At 52.4% G+C, this 16,943-nt stretch overlaps 1 protein-coding gene across 1 annotated transcript in view; it reads right to left on the reverse strand.

Annotated features, from left to right (window-relative positions):
• Positions 1-1,442: 1,442 nt before the first annotated feature.
• LOC147111326 (monoglyceride lipase-like) overlaps positions 1,443-16,943 on the reverse strand; it is an 82,157-nt gene continuing 66,656 nt past the window's right edge. The window contains exon 6 of the mRNA XM_086002109.1: positions 1,443-1,617. Within this exon, the coding sequence (XP_085858235.1) occupies positions 1,504-1,617 (114 nt within the window). The 3' untranslated portion in view covers positions 1,443-1,503. The remainder of the gene's footprint in view (positions 1,618-16,943) is intronic.

A 16,943-nucleotide genomic window follows, 5' to 3' on the forward strand; every position in this document is an offset into this window, starting at 1 on the left:
AGTGAGATTGGGGCCATTGGGGGAGTGAGATTGGGACCATTGGGTGAGATTGGGGCCATTGGGGGAGTGAGATTGTGACCATTGGGTGAGATTGGGGCCATTGGGGGAGTGAGATTGGGGCCATTGGGGGAGTGAGATTGGGGCAATTGTGAGAGTGAGATTGGGGCCATTGGGAGAGTGAGATTGGGGCCATTGGGAGAGTGAGATTGGGGCCATTGGGGGAGTGAGATTGGGGCCATTGGGGGAGTGAGATTGGGGACATTGGGGGAGTGAGATTGGGGCCACTGTCTCCCAGTTACTGAATTAGTCAGTTCCTATTTATTATTTTGTGGGATTGCAAAGCTTTGGGAGCGTATCCTGAGTTTCTGCCTGTTATGCCATGAAAATACCAACTCATTGGCCTGAGTGTTAGCCTTCCCTAGAGAGGCCTTTCATCTCTATGTGGCTAGATGCCAATCATCCCTCCCCTCCCAGCCCGTAGCTAGAATACCCGACTATATGACACACTTTAGGTAATAACTGCAGAGACTAGAGAAGCTGGGCTTGTTCACCTTAGGGGAGATTTAACAGAGGTTCAAAATTATCAAGGGTTCCACTGGCAGGTAGATCAATAACAAGAGGACACAGATACCTTCAGGGTAGAGAAGACCATCCATCTTACGTGGATCATAGTTGTAAAATGACACAAATCAAATCTGTACTTTTCCTATAAGTTTGATATTCAGTTTTAAAGATATGAAAGTATTTAGGGAATGAGCTGCACCATAAGCAGGGCCACTGATTTTCTCAGTTTTATTACGTAGGATTCCTGGAATTTTTATTGGTATTTTGGCAATCGCATTCCATGATTCTGTCTGCACTCCCATGGAAATGGTAAACCAGTGGCCTTGTCTACATTGTACTGAGCAGAGTGCGGGGGTGCTCTGCAGCCTCACATACCAAGGCACTGGTGTTGGGGTGATGTACTCCAATAGTAGCTTGGCTGACGAGAGGTCTACCACGTGCGGGCAGTGGGTCTAAGAAGTGACCGTCGCTTGGCTTTGAACCTACTCTTGCCTTTTTATCGCACTCCCAATCCATCCACTGTAACATGTAATTGTAATCCTGAGGGGGACTGTGACTATGGTGCTGTCCCTTGGATCGGGGTAAGAAGAGGTGGCTTGGGTTAGCGAGCGGCAGATTGGGACAGAGAAATATCGATTGAGATCGGGAAAAGTGTTTCTCCACACACAGAAACAGTGGGTGCACAAGGAAGGAAATAAATCTATTCACGGTTTTGAATGGCTCTGTTGTACCTAATCTTGAGTTACAGTGATGCTCTGATAAAAGTGGCTGAACAGATACTTGTTTTAACATAGTTTCTTTTTTCTAAATAAAAGCTTTTTTTTTGCTAATTAGATGGCTTGAAATTGGTTTTACTCCCCCCACCCCACCCCCCAACACATACATCCCCAATATAAATTAAACGAGTTCCTTCGTAAAAGTTCGATTTTCAAATTTGACTCATTGCTGTCCTGGTGGTAACCGGTCGTTGAGCCACTTGGTAATCAACGCGTACAATTCCACCACGACTGGAGGCTCCTCATTGTGGAGCTGGTGGAAACAATCCCTGAAGACCTGGAAGAAATTCAGAAGGGGGAGACGACTGATTAAATGGCAACACTGAAAGACTGCCATTGCTGTAGCTCATTATCACGTCTCAGAAACATTTCATTGGTGCTCCACGTACAATTAATTACTTTTACTGTTATGACGGAGAAAGAAAGACTTGCATTTCTATAGCACCTTTCACGACCTCAAGACGCCCCAAAGCGCTTTACAGCCAATGAAGTACTTTTCGAAGTATAGTCACTTGTAATGTAGGAAACGCGGCAGCCAATTTACACACAAGATCACACAAACAGCAATGTGATAAATGACCAGATCATCTGTTTTTAGTGATGTGGGTTGAGGGATAACTATTGGCCCCAGGACACCGGGGAGAACTCCCCTGCTCTTCTTCGAAATAGTGGCCGTGGGATCTTTTACATCCACCTGGGAGGGCAGACGGGGCCTCGGTATAACGTCTCATCCGAAAGACGGCACCTCCGACAGTGCAGCACTCCCTCAGCACTGCACTGGAGTCTCAGTCTGGGTGATGTGCTGAAGTCTCTGGAGTGGGACTTGAATGGATTGATTTCTGTCAGTTAATATTTTAAGTAACAAAACAAACACGTGAATGGGGAAGGAAATGATTCATGCAGTAGGAATTCTCCAGGAAAATTTAATAGAAACATAGAAGATAGGAGCAGGAGTAGGCCATTCGGCCCCTCGAGCCTGCTCCGCCATTCAATGAGATCATGGCTGATCATCCAAATTCAGTACCCTGTCCCTGCTTTCTCCCCATATCCCTTGATCCCTTTAGCCTTAAGAAATATATCCAACTCCTTCTTGAATATATTTAATGAATTGGCCTCTACTGCCTTCTGTGGTAGAGAATTCCACAGGTTCACCACTCTCTGGGTGAAGAAATTCCTCCTCATCTCATATCTTATTGATACTCATCACAACAGGAACTGATACTTTGGTGCCACATCGGGAGGAGATTTGGCCTCTGGAGGGTTAATTTATTGACTATTTACTAATTTAAAAGTATTTGCTACCAAAACTCCATAAACTTGAGGGCATCCTAAACTCGGCTGCCCGTGTCCTAACTCGCACCAAGTCCCGTTCACCCATCACCCCTGTGCTCGCTGACCTACATTGGCTCCCGGTTAAGCAACGTCTCGATGTTAAAATTCTCATCCTGTTCCCTCCATGGCCTCGACCCTCCCTATCTCTGTAATCTCTTCCAGCTCTACAATCCCCCGAAATCTCTGCGTTCTGCCAATTCTGGCCTCTTGAGCATCCTTGATTTTAATCGCTCCACCAATGGCGGACGTGCCTTCAGCTGCCTGGATCCTAGGCTCTGAAATTCCCTCCCTAAACCTCTCTACCTCTCTCTCCTTCTTTAAGACGCTCCTTAAAACCAACCTCTTTGACCAAGCTTTTGCTCATCTACCCTAATGTCTACTTATGTGGCTCGGTGTCAAATTTTGTTTTGATAACGCTCCTGTGAAGCACCGTGGGACGTTTTACTACATTAAAGGCGCTATATAAATGCAAGTTGCTGCTGTTGTTGCGGGCTGGGGATTTTTATCCCTCAGGCTGGAGCACAGTGAGAGTGCGCAAGAGGCAGGCTTCTATTTTTTCAGGGAATGTTGTAATTGTTCCTCCCGATATTTTCCTCCGCTGCTCTCCCAGGAATTGAGACCGCCGTCGTCAATACACTGGACCGGCCACCAGGAGTTGGGGGTGGTGATTCTCTGCTCACTACTCCCCCAACACAGTGATTGGACCGAGATCAGGAGCTCCATCGGGCGGAGAGGTGGATTATTATTTCCACGCAACACCCACCTCCCCCCACAACGCAACCCACTTTTCTCCCTCCTCTGCTGAAGGCACTGAGTCTTGGTGGGGTAGAGTGCCCGATAGGAAGAGGAGGAGGCCATTCAGCCCCTCGAGCCTGTTCCCTCATTCAATTAGTTCATGGCTGTTTTGCATCTTAACTCCATCTACACGCCTTGGTTCCCTAACCCTTAATACCTTCGCCGAACAAAAATCTATCAATCTCAGTTTTGAAATTTTCAATTGACCCCCAGCCTCAACAGTTTTTAGAGCAGAGATCTCCAGATTTCCACCATCCTTTGTGTGAAGAAGTGCTTCCTGACATCACCCGTGAACGGCCTAGCTCTAATTTTAAGGTTATGCCTCCTTGTCCTGGACTCCCCAATCAGAGAACATAGTTTCTCTCTAACTATTCTGAAACGTGTACAAGAGAGCTTTGTTGATCAGTGTGCTACCTGCCCAACGAGGAAGGAAGCAGTGCTGGGTCTGGTTCTGGGGAATGAAGTGGGGCAAGTGGAGCAAGTGTCAGTGAGGGAGCATTTGGGAAACAGCGATCACAATACCATTAGGTTTAGAGTAGCTGTGGAAAAGGACGAGGAACAATCAAATATGAAAATACTCAACTGGAGGAGGACCAATTTCAGAGAGTTGAAAAGTGATCTGGCCCAGGTGGATTGGAATCAAAGATTGGCAGGTAAAACAGCAAATGTGTAATGGGAGGGCTCCAAAGAGGAGATACATTCCCACGAGGGGGGAAAGAAAAGGCATCCAAAGCTAGAGCTCCCTGGATGACTAAAGATATAGGGGGAAAAATTCAGTTGGTAGCGCCACCCGTTAGCGCCTTAAGAGGGCGCTAAGTGGGGTGCAAACCAACTAGCGCCCGGGCGCGGCACTGCCCACGCCTCCCGCAAAATTCAGCGGGAGGTTAGTGGTGGTGCTAACTGGTAGCGCTGCGCTGCTGGTGATGACGTCATTGGTGTGCGCAGCGCCCTGCTCACGCCCCGGCCGCAATCTTCGGGAGCGCCCCCTGATGTACCGCCGGACGCTATGTCCGACAGGGTCAAGGGGGCGTACCTGCGGCCGGGGAGGTGCAATGTAAAGGCGAGGTGCGGGGCGGCCATTTTTGTTGCTGGCCGCCTGCCAGCACCTGCCTGCGCTCCCGTCCCCAGCCTCCGGAACCCCCCCACCACCCCGCGGAGTGCCGGCTGCGCTCTAAGAGCCCGGCACTTCTCTTGGGTGCCGGGCTCTTTTGCCTGCACTCCCGATCCCCGGGGGCCCAGCTGGGCCCCAGGTCGCGCTGCACAAGGCCCCTCCCCTTTAAGAAGGGGAGGAAGGCCTGCAATACCGCAGCGCGACGTGCCGCAGCGTGTGGCGCTGCAGCACGTATTGCCATGATAATCACTCGCAGCGCCCCAAGAGGGATGCGGGGCACTTCCAGTAGCGCCCCGCTTCCCTCTTGGGGCGCAACCACTCAATTTCCGGCACGGGGGCGCTAATTGAAGTTAGCGCCTCAATTGGGGCGCTACTCGATTTTTAGCCCATAGAGATTAAAATTAAACAGAAAAAGGAGGCTTATGATATATGTCAGGCTCATAATACGGTAGAGAACCAAGCTGAATACAAAAAGTACAGAGGAGAACAGAGAAAGGAAATTAGAGAGACAAAGAGAGAGTATGAGGTTAGATTAGCAGGTAACATAAAAGGGAAACTTATAAATAGTAAAAGTAGTCAAAGGAAGGGTGAGGTCGATTAGGGACCAAAAAGGAGACCTTCGTGTGGAGGCAGAGGGCACGGCTAAGGCAGTGAATGAGGACTTTGCATCTGTCTTCACTGGAGAAGAGGTTGCTGCCAATGTCACAGTAAAGGAGGATGTAGTAGCGATATTGGATAGGATAAAAATAGATAAGGAGAAGGTGCTTAAAAGGTCGGCGAGCTCAAAGTAGAAAAGTCACCCGGTCCGGATGGGACGCATCCTGGGTTGCTGCGGGTAGTGAGGGTGGAGGTTGCGGAGGCTCTGGCCACAATCTTCCAATCCTCCTTAGGTTATGGGGGTGGTGCCAGAGGACTGGAGGATTGCAAATGTTACACCCCTGTTCAAAAAAGGGGAGCGGGGGATAAACCCGGCGACTACAGGCCAGTCAGCCTAATGTCGGTGGTGGGGACATTTTTGGAGTCAATAATCCAAGACAAAATTATTTGTCACTTGGAAAAATATGGGTTAATAAATGAGAGCCAGCACGGGTTTGTTAAAGGCAAATCGTGTTTGACTGACTTGATTGAGTTCTTTGATAAAGTAACGGAGAGGGTTGATGAGGGTAGTGAGGTTGATGTTGTGTACATGGACTTTCAAAAGGCGTTTGATAAAGTGCCACACAATAGCCATATTACCAAAATTGAAGCCAATGGGATTAAAAGGGCAGTGGCAGCATGGATACAAAATTGGCTAAGGCACAGAAAGCAGAGAGTAGTAGTGAACGGTTGCTTTTTTAGACTGGAGTGAAGTATACAGGGGCCATTACTGGGACCACTGCTCTTTTTGATATATATTAATGACTTGGACTTGGGTATACGGGGCATCATTTCAAAGTTTGCAGATTAAACTAAACTCAGAAATGTAGTACACAGTAAGGAGGATAATAGACTTCAGGAGGACATAGACAGGCTGGTGAAATGGGCAAACATGCGGCAGATGCAATTTAACACAGAGAAGTGTGAAGTGATACATTTTGGTAGGAAGAATGAGGAGAGGCAATATAAACTAAAGGGTACAATTTTAAAGGGGGTGCAGGAACAGAGAGGCCTGGGGGTGTGCGTACACAAATCTTTGAAGGTGGCAGGACAAGTTGAGAAGGCTGTTAAAAAAGCAGATGGGATCCTGAGCTTTATACACAGAGGCATGGAGCACAAAAGCAAAGAAGTTATACTAAAACTTTATAAAACACTGGTTAGGGCCCAGCTAGAGTATTGTGTCCAATTCTGGGTTCCACACTTTAGGAAGAATGTCAAAGCCTTAGAGAGGGGTGCAGAAGAGATTTACTAGAATGGTACCAGGGATCGATGTTCCCTCTAAGGTGCACGGCCGCGCACACGTCCCAGAGCTCGCGTGCACTTCAAATTAAATGCCGCGCAGAGAACTGGACTGCCGGACAGCGGGGAGATGCCCAGTACACAATGGCCCAGAATGCAGACAGAGTCGTTTGCAAGTCTTACAGCCTCAGAGCCGATCCCAATTGGAAAGTAACATAAGAGTTGGGGCAGCGTCCACAAGATGAGGGAGTGGGTGAGGGGTTGGTTGCGTCGGCCTCTGGGAAGCTCCAGGTGCTGGTAGGCAGAAGCTGTCGAGGAGCCACGCTCGGCCGGTTGCCGTGGTGATGAGGGCAGCGTCTCCCTCCTTCTCCCTTGGCGCCGCGGTTCCGGGGGCCTGTGTTACACAAACTCCGCGGTCCCCACAGGGCAAATCGGAGCGCGGCCTTTCAAAAACGGGCAGTTAAAAGGATTAAAAGCCTTTCCAGCCTCCAGGAGACGGGACCTGAAGCTGCACATCTTCCCGCCTCCTGGCACAAGGGCACAGAGGCGGGATGGGGGTGGGTTTGCCACTCACCTCCAATTTCTCCGAACTTACGTGCTGTCCCGCCTCCATGCCCACCTCCTCGGGGCTTGGAAAATCCAGCCCATAGTGTCTGAAGAGCTCAGTTTATTTCGGGCAGAAACCACTGTGCCTATTCACCTGTGATATTTGTATGAGTAAAGTACACATGAAAAGCTGTTGCATGTTTTTAATAATATATTCATGTTTAACAAAATTAACACCACCAGCAGCTTGCATTTATATAGCGCCTTTCATGTCCCAAGGCGTCTCACAGGAGCGGTTATTAAACAAAATTTGACACCGAGCCACATAAAGAGATTTTAGGACAGGTGACCAAAAGCTTGGACACAGGTAGGTTTTACGGAGCGACTTAAAAGAGGGGAGAGAGGTAGAGAGGCGGAGAGGTTTAGGGATAGAATTCCAGAAATTGGAGCCTAGGCAGCTGAAGGCACGGCCGCCAATAGTGGAGCGAAGGAACTCAGTTACGCGTAAGAGGCAAGAATTGGAGGCAAGAATTGGAGCGCAGAGATCTCGGCGAGTTGTAGGGCTGGAGGAGGTTACAGAGATCTCGGAGAGTTGTAGGGCTGGAGAAGGTTACAGAGATCTCGGAGGGTTGTAGTGCTGGAGAAGGTTACAGAGATAGGGAGGAGCGAGGCCATGGAGGGATTAAGAACATAAGAACATAAGAAATAGGAGCAGGTGTCGGTCATTCAGCCCTTCGAGCCTGCTCCGCCATTCAATGAGATCATGGCTGATCTTCTGCCTCAACTCCATTCACCGGCCCTATCGCCATATCCCTTGATGCCTTTACTAGTCAGAAATCTATCGACTTCTGTTTTGAATATACCCAATGACTGAGCCTCCACAGCCCTCTGGGATAGAGAATTCCAAAGATTCACCACCCTCTGTGTGAAGAAATTTCTTCTCATCTCAGTCCTGAATGGCCTACCCATTATCCTGAGGCTGTGGCCCTTGGTTCTAGACTTCCCAGCCAAGGGAAACATTCTCCCAGCATCCACCCTATCAAGCCCTGTAATAATTTTGTATGCTTCAGTGAGATCCCCTCTCATTCTTCTGAATTCAAGAGAATACAGGTCTAGTTTACTCAATCTCTTCCCATTTGAAAACAAGGATGATAATTTTAAAACTGAGGCGATGCTGGACCTGGAGGTCAGCGAGCACAGGGGTGATGGGTGAGCAGGACTTGGTGCGATATGTATTGACTTTTTAAGATGGGTGAAGTGGGACCTTGCGCAATATGCATAGGGCTAAATAATATTAGCGTCCCCACGCCGGAAATTGAGTGGTTGCACTCCAAGAGGGAAGCGGGATGCTACTGGAAGCGCCCCGCATCCCTCTTGGGGCCCTGCGAGTGAATATCGTGGTGCCTCGCGTCGCGCTGCGGTATTGCAGGCCTTCATCCCCTTTTTAAAGGGGAGGGGCCTTGTGCAGTGCGACCTGGGGCCCAGCTGGGCCCCCGGGGATCGGGAGTGCAGGCAAAAGAGCCCGGCACCCAAGAGAAGTGCCGGGCTCACGGAGCGCAGCCAGCACTCTGCGGGGGGAGGGGGTTCAGGAGGCCGGGGACAGGAGCGCAGGCAGGTGCTGGCAGGTGGCCAGCAACAAAAATGGCCGCCCCGCACCTCGCCTTTAAATTGCGCCTCCCTGGCCGCAGGTACGCCCCGCTGACCCTGTCGGACATAGCGTCCGGCGGTAAATCAGGGGGCACTCCCGAAGATCGTGGCCGGGGCGTGAGCGGGGCGCTGCGCACACCAATGACGTCATCGCCAGCGGCGCAGCGCAGCGCCGCAGGGTGCTACCGGTTAGCGCCACCACTAACCTCCCGCTGAATTTTGCGGGAGGCATGGGCAGTGCCGCGCCCGGGCGCTAGTTGGTTTGCGCCCCACTTAGCGCCCTCTTAAGTCGCTAACGGGTGGCGCTACTAACTGAATTTTTCCCCCATTGCCTTTTATACAGTTCATTGGGAGAAACTGCACCAAGCACCAAAAACTGAAGGACAAATCAGGCACGTGCATTACCTCGGGGAGAAATTCTTGTTGCGCTCTTCTAAGCTGCTTTTATATTCAAACTTCGACGAGGAATGAAGTGAACACAACAAATTTTTACAATTATATTAGGAAAAAGAGGCTAGTCAGGAGCAATGTTGGCCCCTTGAAAACTGAAAATGGTGATATTGTCAATTATAATAAGGAAATGGTGGACATGTTGAATAATTACTTTGCATAAAATATTTACAGTAGAAACACACCGGAAATCCCAAGGAAACTAATATTGAATCAGGGGCAGGGACTCAATAAAATTACGTAAGCAAAATAACAATAATGAAGAAAATAATGGCACTAAAGATTGACAAACCCCCAGGACCAGATGGTTTCCATCCCAGGGTTTTAAAGGAAGTAGGTGAGTGTGGTAAACCACTTTTGTCGTTCACTATCGTTACACTATAGTTATCACTGTTATATCGTTATCACTGTTCACACTGTTGTATCACTATACGAGGTCGCCTCTTGTCACGCTGTTATACCTGGGCTGACCACTGCTGACTCCGCCCATGGCTCCACCTACCTGCCCAGGTATAAAGGTGGTCGACTGGCTGGTATTCCTCCTTGTTGGATCCGATCACCCACGAGGGTGGGCTCTGTTATTTAGCCAATAAAAACCTATAGTTACTTTCTTAACTCGTCGCTTTTCATTGGATGAATTGATAGGTATATCAATTTTATTGGCTAAATTTTAAAATGTCGACACCTGGACAGTCAAACGACCAGCCAAGCGACCAGCCAGACGCCCAGCTACAACAGCCACAGCAGCCTGCCTGGCTGCGAGCCCTCAGACCACCGTACCTGGACCTAAATCCACAGGCAGCAAACTCAGCCCTCGACTTTGAACACTGGCTGAGCTGCTTCGAAGCCTACCTGGGAGAATCCGGCGTGCCTCAGAAATCCATGCTAAGAGTTCTGAACGCCCAAGTGAGCCCTAAAGTATTCGCACTCATCCGGGACCTCAAAACATACGAGGACGCCATCAACCGGCTGAAAAGACAGTACCAAACCCCGGTAAATTCCATGTATGCCAGACACCTCCTAAGATCCCGCCCGCAACAGCCAGGAGAGCCCGTGGAAGAATTTTTACGGGTGCTACAAGCACTCGGCAGAGACTGTAACTTTAAAGCGGTAACGGCGGCAGAAAATACTGAAGACAATGTCCGCGATGCCTTCGTGAAAGGCCTGCGGTCCGACTACTCACGGCAAAGACTACTGGAAGCAAGGGACCTCGACCTGGACAAAGCTGCAGCCCTCGCTCTCTCTCTAGAAGTGGCCGATCGGGACCTCGAGGCATACTCAAGGTACTGTAACTCGCGACCCTGGGACTTGGGACCGACCCCGACCGCGATACCCCCCGCAGCACCCCCCCGGGACCTACCTCAGCGTCGGCGTCCCGGACCCGATCGAGACCGCCACCCCCGGTACCGGCTCCGACATCGGACCCCCGCGATCGGGCCGCCGGCTGCTTCTTCTGCGGCCAGGCGAAACACCCGAGGTCGCGCTGCCCAGCCAGGAACTCTACCTGCTCAAACTGTATGAAGAAAGGCCACTTCGCTAAGGCCTGCAGAGGTGGATCATCAGAGGCCAGCAGTGCCTCATGCGAGCTGTGGGGGCGGCCATCTTCCTTCAAGGCAACAGAGGCCAGCATCCCCACATGTGAGTCATGGGCGGCCATCTTTGATACAGGCAACCGACACCAGCAGTGATGTGCCTCAATAATTCCGAGACTCGAAGGTAGCAGAACAAAACAAGGCTTTTATTAACTTAGAACGAAACACGTAAGCGAGAGAGATGTCGTCCTTCTGGAGATTGGGGCTAGACTGAAGCTAGCTTACAAACGGGGCCAGGTGTGGGCGGAGCCCTACACACAGCACATTCCAGCACATTCCAGTATACAATACAGCACATTCCAGTACACAATACAATGAGGTCTGGGGGAAGGGAAATGACACTGAAACCGATCTCAGTCACAGGCAGTGATGAATGGAAATATTTCATCACATTCATCCCTTCTATAGATTTAGTCTGTTCGGGGGTTTGATAGTCCTCTGCGACCGGCGTGGCTGTTGCGGTGCCGCGGGTGTTGGCTGGGTGTCCCCGGTAGCCTCCTGGGTCTCTGCCGGGGGTGCCGCCAGGGTTGTTGAAGGGGTAGTTGGTGGGGGTGCCATTGGTCGGTGTTCTTCCGGGGGTGATGAAAGAGTAGTGGGTGGGTAAGAGTTGCTGTGATCGTCGTTGCCGCTATTGCCGTGGTTGTTGTCGATGCCGGCTGGGGCGACGTCTTTTATGGACACGGTGTCCTCCCTTCCGTCGGCGTGCCGGACATATGCGTATTGGGGGTTGGCGTGGAGTAGGTGTACTGGCTCCACGAGAGGGTCCGTCTTGTGGCCCCTCACATGCCTTCGCATGAGTACCGGACCTGGGGTGGAGAGCCATGACGGCATGGATACGCCTGAGGTGGATTTCCGGGGAAAGGCAAACATTCGTTCATGAGGCGTGGTATTAGTGGCCGTACACAATAGCGACCGTATCGAATGGAGCACATCCGAGAGGACTTCCTGCCAGCGGGAGATAGGGAGGCCCTTGGTCCTTAGAGCTAGAGTGACTGCTTTCCATACTGTCCCGTTCTCCCGCTCCACTTGGCCGTTACCCCAGGGGTTGTAGCTGGTGGTACGGCTCGTGGCGATCCCCCTGGACAGCATGTACTGGCGTAGCTCTTCACTCATGAAGGACGCCCCCCTATCCGTATGGATGTAGCTCGGCATACCGAACAGGCAGAACAGGCTGTTGAGGCATTTAATGACCGTGGCGCTGGTCATGTCTGGGCAGGGGAAGGCGAATGGGAACCGGGAGTATTCGTCCACAATGTTCAGGAAGTAAACATTGCGGTCGACGGATGGGAGGGGGCCCTTGAAATCTAAGCTGAGCCGCTCAAAGGGCCGTGTAGCTTTGATTAAGTGGGCTCTATCTGGGCGGTAGAACCGAGGCTTGCACTCAGCACAAGTGCGGCAGTTCCTGGTCAGGGACCGAACTTCCTCAATCGAGTAGGGTAAGTTACGGGACTTTATGAAGTGGAACAGCCGCGTGACCCCTGGGTGGCAGAGGTCGTTGTGGAGGGTCTGTAGCCGATCCCCGGTGGCGCTGGCACACATCCCTCGTGAGAGGGCGTCAGGGGATTCGTTAAGGGCCCCGGCCGGTAAATGATGTCGTACTCGAAGGTGGAGAGCTCGATCCGCCACCTAAGAATCTTATCATTTTTAATCTTCCCCCTCTGTTTATTATTGAACATAAACGCTACCGACCGCTGGTCGGTAAGTAGGGTAAAGCGTTTGCCGGCTAGGTAGTGGCGCCAGTGGCGCACTGCCTCCACGATGGCTTGGGCCTCCTTTTCTACGGAGGAGTGTCTGATCTCGGGCCCTTGGAGGGTCCTCGAGAAGAAAGCTACGGGCCGCCCCGCCTGGTTGAGGGTGGCCGCCAAGGCGAAGTCAGACGCATCACTTTCCACTTGAAATGGAGTGTTCTCGTCCACTGCCTGTAGCGTGACCCGCTCAATATCCTGCTTAACGCTTTTGAAGGCGGCGTGGGCCTCAGCAGAGAGCGGGAAAGAGGATGCTTTCAAGAGGGGGCGGGCTTTGTCGGAGTAGTTGGGGACCCATTGGGAATAATAAGAAAATAACCCCAGGCATCTTTTCAGGGCTTTGGGAGTGTTGGGCAGGGGCAGCTCCCGTAGAGGGCGCAATCGGTCGGGGTCTGGTCCGATTTCCCCATTCTCCACCACGCTGCCTAGTATGCAGAGGCGCGTGGTGTTGTAAACACACTTGTCCTTGTTGTAGGTGAGGTTGAGTTTTTGTGCGGTTTTCAGGAACCTCTCGAGGTTCGAGTCGTGATCCTGCTGGTTGTGACCGCAGATGGTGACGTTGTCGAGGTAGGGGAAGGTTGCCTGCAAGTGGTGGTCATCGACCATGCGGTCCATCTCCCTCTGGAAGACCGAGACCCCATTCGTCACCCCAAAGGGGACTCTGAGGAATTGGTAGAGGCGTCCGTTCGCCTCGAAGGCGGTGTACGGGCGGTCCTCTGGTCTGATAGGGAGCTGGTGGTACGCTGACTTGAGGTCGATGGTGGAGAACACCCGGTATTGGGCGATTTGGTTCACCATTTCTGATATGCGGGGTAGCGGGTAGGCGTCTAGTAGGGTGTACCTGTTGATCGTTTGACTATAGTCGATCACCATCCGTTTCTTATCGCTACCCCTTACCACTACCACTTGGGCGCGCCACGGGCTGTTGCTGCGTTCAATAATGCGCTCTTTCAGGAGCCTGTCTACCTCGGTCGCGATAAACCGCCTGTCCTCCCAGCTGTACCTCCTGCTTTTGGTCGCTATTGGCTGGCGGTTAGGGGTAAGGTTCGCGAATAGCGAAGGCGGCTTTACCTTCAGGGTAGCCAGGCCGCACACTGTGAGGGGCGGCTGGGACCCACCGTACTTGAGCGTGATGCTTTGGTGGTTGCACTGGAAATCCAGGCCCAAGATCACGCTCGCACATAGGTTCTTCATGATTAATACTTTAAAATTATCGTATACAGTTCCGTTAACGCACAATTGTACCGTGCAGTAACCCAGAATGGTCGATGTCTGGGTTTTGTCAGCCATAGAGATGGTACCCTGAGTAGGGACCACCTTTAGGGAGAGTTGTTGTGCCAGTTCTGGGTGGATAAAGCTCTCCGTGCTTCCACTGTCAATTAAGCATTTAACCCGGCACCCGTTTACCTCGATGTCCACCATTGATCTGGATAGCGGGTGCGGCCTGGTCTGGTCCACTGTGACCGATGCCACTGTAGGGCCCTGATTGATACAAGATGGCGTCCATGCTGTCTGCTCACAAGATGGCGGACCCCACGAGGTCGGGCAAGATGGCGTCCAAGATGGCCGCTCCCACGGCGCACACGCGGCGGTGGCGGGTTTTCCGGCGGTTGGTTTTCCGGCGGGGTTCCCTCTGCACACCTTCCCGAAGTGCCCCTTCTTACCGCACTTAAAGCAGGTGGTGCCTTTCGCCGGGCACAGGTTTCTGGTGTGCTTTGGCTGCCCGCAGAAGTAGCAGTTGGGTCCCTGACGCGTCGCGGCTGTCGTAGGGCTTCTGGGGGGAGAGCGGGGCCCAGCCGGTGTCGGGCTGTCGGGCGGGGAAGATGCCTTCCAAGATGGCGGCGCCCTCGGTGCACACGTGGCGGCGTGGACGACGCGGGCTGAAGAGTAGGCGTCCGAGTTTCTCTGGGCCACATCCAGGGATCGCGCGGTGTCCGCAGCCTGTTTCAGGTCCAACCCCGTTTTTTCCCAGCAGTCTTTGCCGGATGTAAGTGGAGCTGAGGCCTGTGATGAAGGCATCGCGAACAAGCTCGTCAGTGTACACCGCGGCTTTTACATCTCGGCACTTGCAGTCTTTGCCAAGCATTTTCAGGGTGCTTAGGAACTCCTCCACCGATTCCCCAGGTCGCTGTGCGCGGGTGGCGAGCAGGTGCCTAGCATACACCTCATTCGTAGGCTGCTGGTAATGCGCCTTTAAGATGTCGCAGGCGGCCAGGTACGTCTCGGCGTCTTGGATGAGGGGGTAAACCCGGTGGCTTACCCAATTCCGCAGAATTCCGAGTCTCATCCTTGCAGCGTCCGTAGCGTCTTTGACGGCTGCGGAATTGTCCAGGAAGAATTCCATACACTCAAACCAGTGTCCGAAGCGTGCTGATGCGTCCGGAGCATGTTGATCCAAATCCAAACGTTCGGGTTTCAGGAGTTGATCCATAGTGTTGAAAAAATAAGTTGTTGTGACCCTATCGGTTAAGGATACGGAGTATAAAAATTTTAAACTCCTCGTCCTTCCCCAGCTATGCGCCGCCGTCCTACTAGGGCTAGACTTCCAATCCCACCTCCAAAGCGTCACGCTAGCATACGGCGGACCCCTCCCCCCACTCACAGTCGACAACCAACAGATTTTAAACCGCCCACCGCGTAACACCTGCGGCCTATCCACCCTCAAGGTCCCGCCACCTTCCCTGTTCGCTAACCTCACCCCCGACTGCAAACCCGTCGCGACCAAGAGCAGGCAGTACAGCGCCGGGGACAGAGCTTTCATTAGCTCTGAGGTGCAGCGTCTCCTGAAGGAGGGCATCATCGAGGGGAGCACCAGCCCCTGGCGTCCATCCCCTTCCAAGTGGAGAGCGATGCATCCGACTTTGCCCTAGCCGCTACCCTTAACCAGGAGGGGAGACCAGTGGCCTTCTTCTCAAGGACCCTACAGGGCCCTGAGATCCAACACTCGTCGGTCGAGAAGGAGGCCCAAGCGATTGTGGAGGCGGTACGACGCTGGAGGCATTACCTGGCAGGCAAACGATTTACCCTCCTCACCGACCAGCGTTCGGTCGCTTTTATGTTTAATAACAAGCTGAGGGGCAAAATCAAGAATGACAAGATATTGAGGTGGAGAATCGAACTATCCACCTATGATTATGATATCTTGTACCGGCCAGGTAAGCTGAACGATCCCCCTGATGCCTTGTCACGAATTACATGCGCCAGCGCGCAAAGTGATAGACTTCAGACCCTCCACAACGACCTCTGCCACCCCGGGGTCACCAGACTTTACCACTTCATTAAGGCCCGCAACCTGCCATACTCCATCGAGGAGGTCAGGACCATGACCAGGAACTGCCAGACCTGTGCCGAGTGCAAACCGCACTTCTTTAGGCCGGACAGAGCAAGCCTGATCAAGGCCACCCGCCCCTTCGAGCGCCTGAGCATCGACTTTAAGGGGCCCCTCCCGTCCTCTGACCGTAATGTGTACTTCCTCAACATCGTTGATGAGTACTCCCATTTCCCCTTTGCCTTCCCCTGCCCAGACATGACCAGTACCACGGTCATCAAATGCCTGAACGACCTCTTCGCCTTGTTCGGGTTCCCAAACTATATACATAGTGACCGGGGCTCCTCCTTCATGAGCGAGGAACTCCGTCAGTTCCTACCAGCAAGAGGTATTGCTGCAAGCAGGACCACCAGCTACAACCCCCGAGGGAACGGCCAGGTAGAAAGAGAGAACGCGACGGTATGGAAGGCCGTCCTCTTAGCCTTAAAGTCTAAGGGCCTCCCAACCTCCCGCTGGCAGGAAGTCCTCTCGGCAGCTCTGCACTCCATCCGGTCACTACTTTGCACTGCCATTAACGCCACCCCCCATGAACGAATGTTTGTTTTCCCCAGTAAGTCGACTACGGGAACCACACTACCAACCTGGCTGACCTCCCCGGGGCCCGTCCTGCTGCGAAAGCACGTGAGGACCCATAAAACGGACCCCCTGGTCGAGAAGGTGAACCTCCTGCACGCCAACCCCCAGTACGCCTATGTGGCTTACCCGGACGGGCGGGAGGACACAGTCTCCTTACGAGACCTCGCACCCTCGGGCATTCCGGAGACACCACCTTTACCCCCCCCCACCCCCCCCCCAATTCCAGCTCAGGTAGACGGCATGCCGGAACCCCACGAGCCTTCGCCGACCACGCAGACACCAGCATCAACACCGGAGAATGCAACACCGCCGCTGCGACGATCAGAAAGGCTTACGAGGCCTCCGGACAGACTGACTTACCAGAACTGGTAGTACACTTCACCCCGCCGGACTCAAATCTAAACAAGGGGTGAATGTGGTAAACCACTTTTGTCGTTCACTATCGTTACACTATAGTTATCACTGTTATATCGTTGTCACTGTTCACACTGTTGTATCACTATACGAGGTCGCCTCTTGTCACGCTGTTATACCTGGGCTGACCACTGCTGACTCCGCCCATGGCTCCACCTACCTGCCCAGGTATAAAGGTGGTCGACTGGCTGG

The sequence above is a fragment of the Somniosus microcephalus genome, chromosome 11 (assembly GCF_052327205.1).
Source record: "Somniosus microcephalus isolate GS21.2 chromosome 11, FLI_Smic_1.0, whole genome shotgun sequence".
Taxonomy (NCBI): domain Eukaryota; kingdom Metazoa; phylum Chordata; class Chondrichthyes; order Squaliformes; family Somniosidae; genus Somniosus; species Somniosus microcephalus.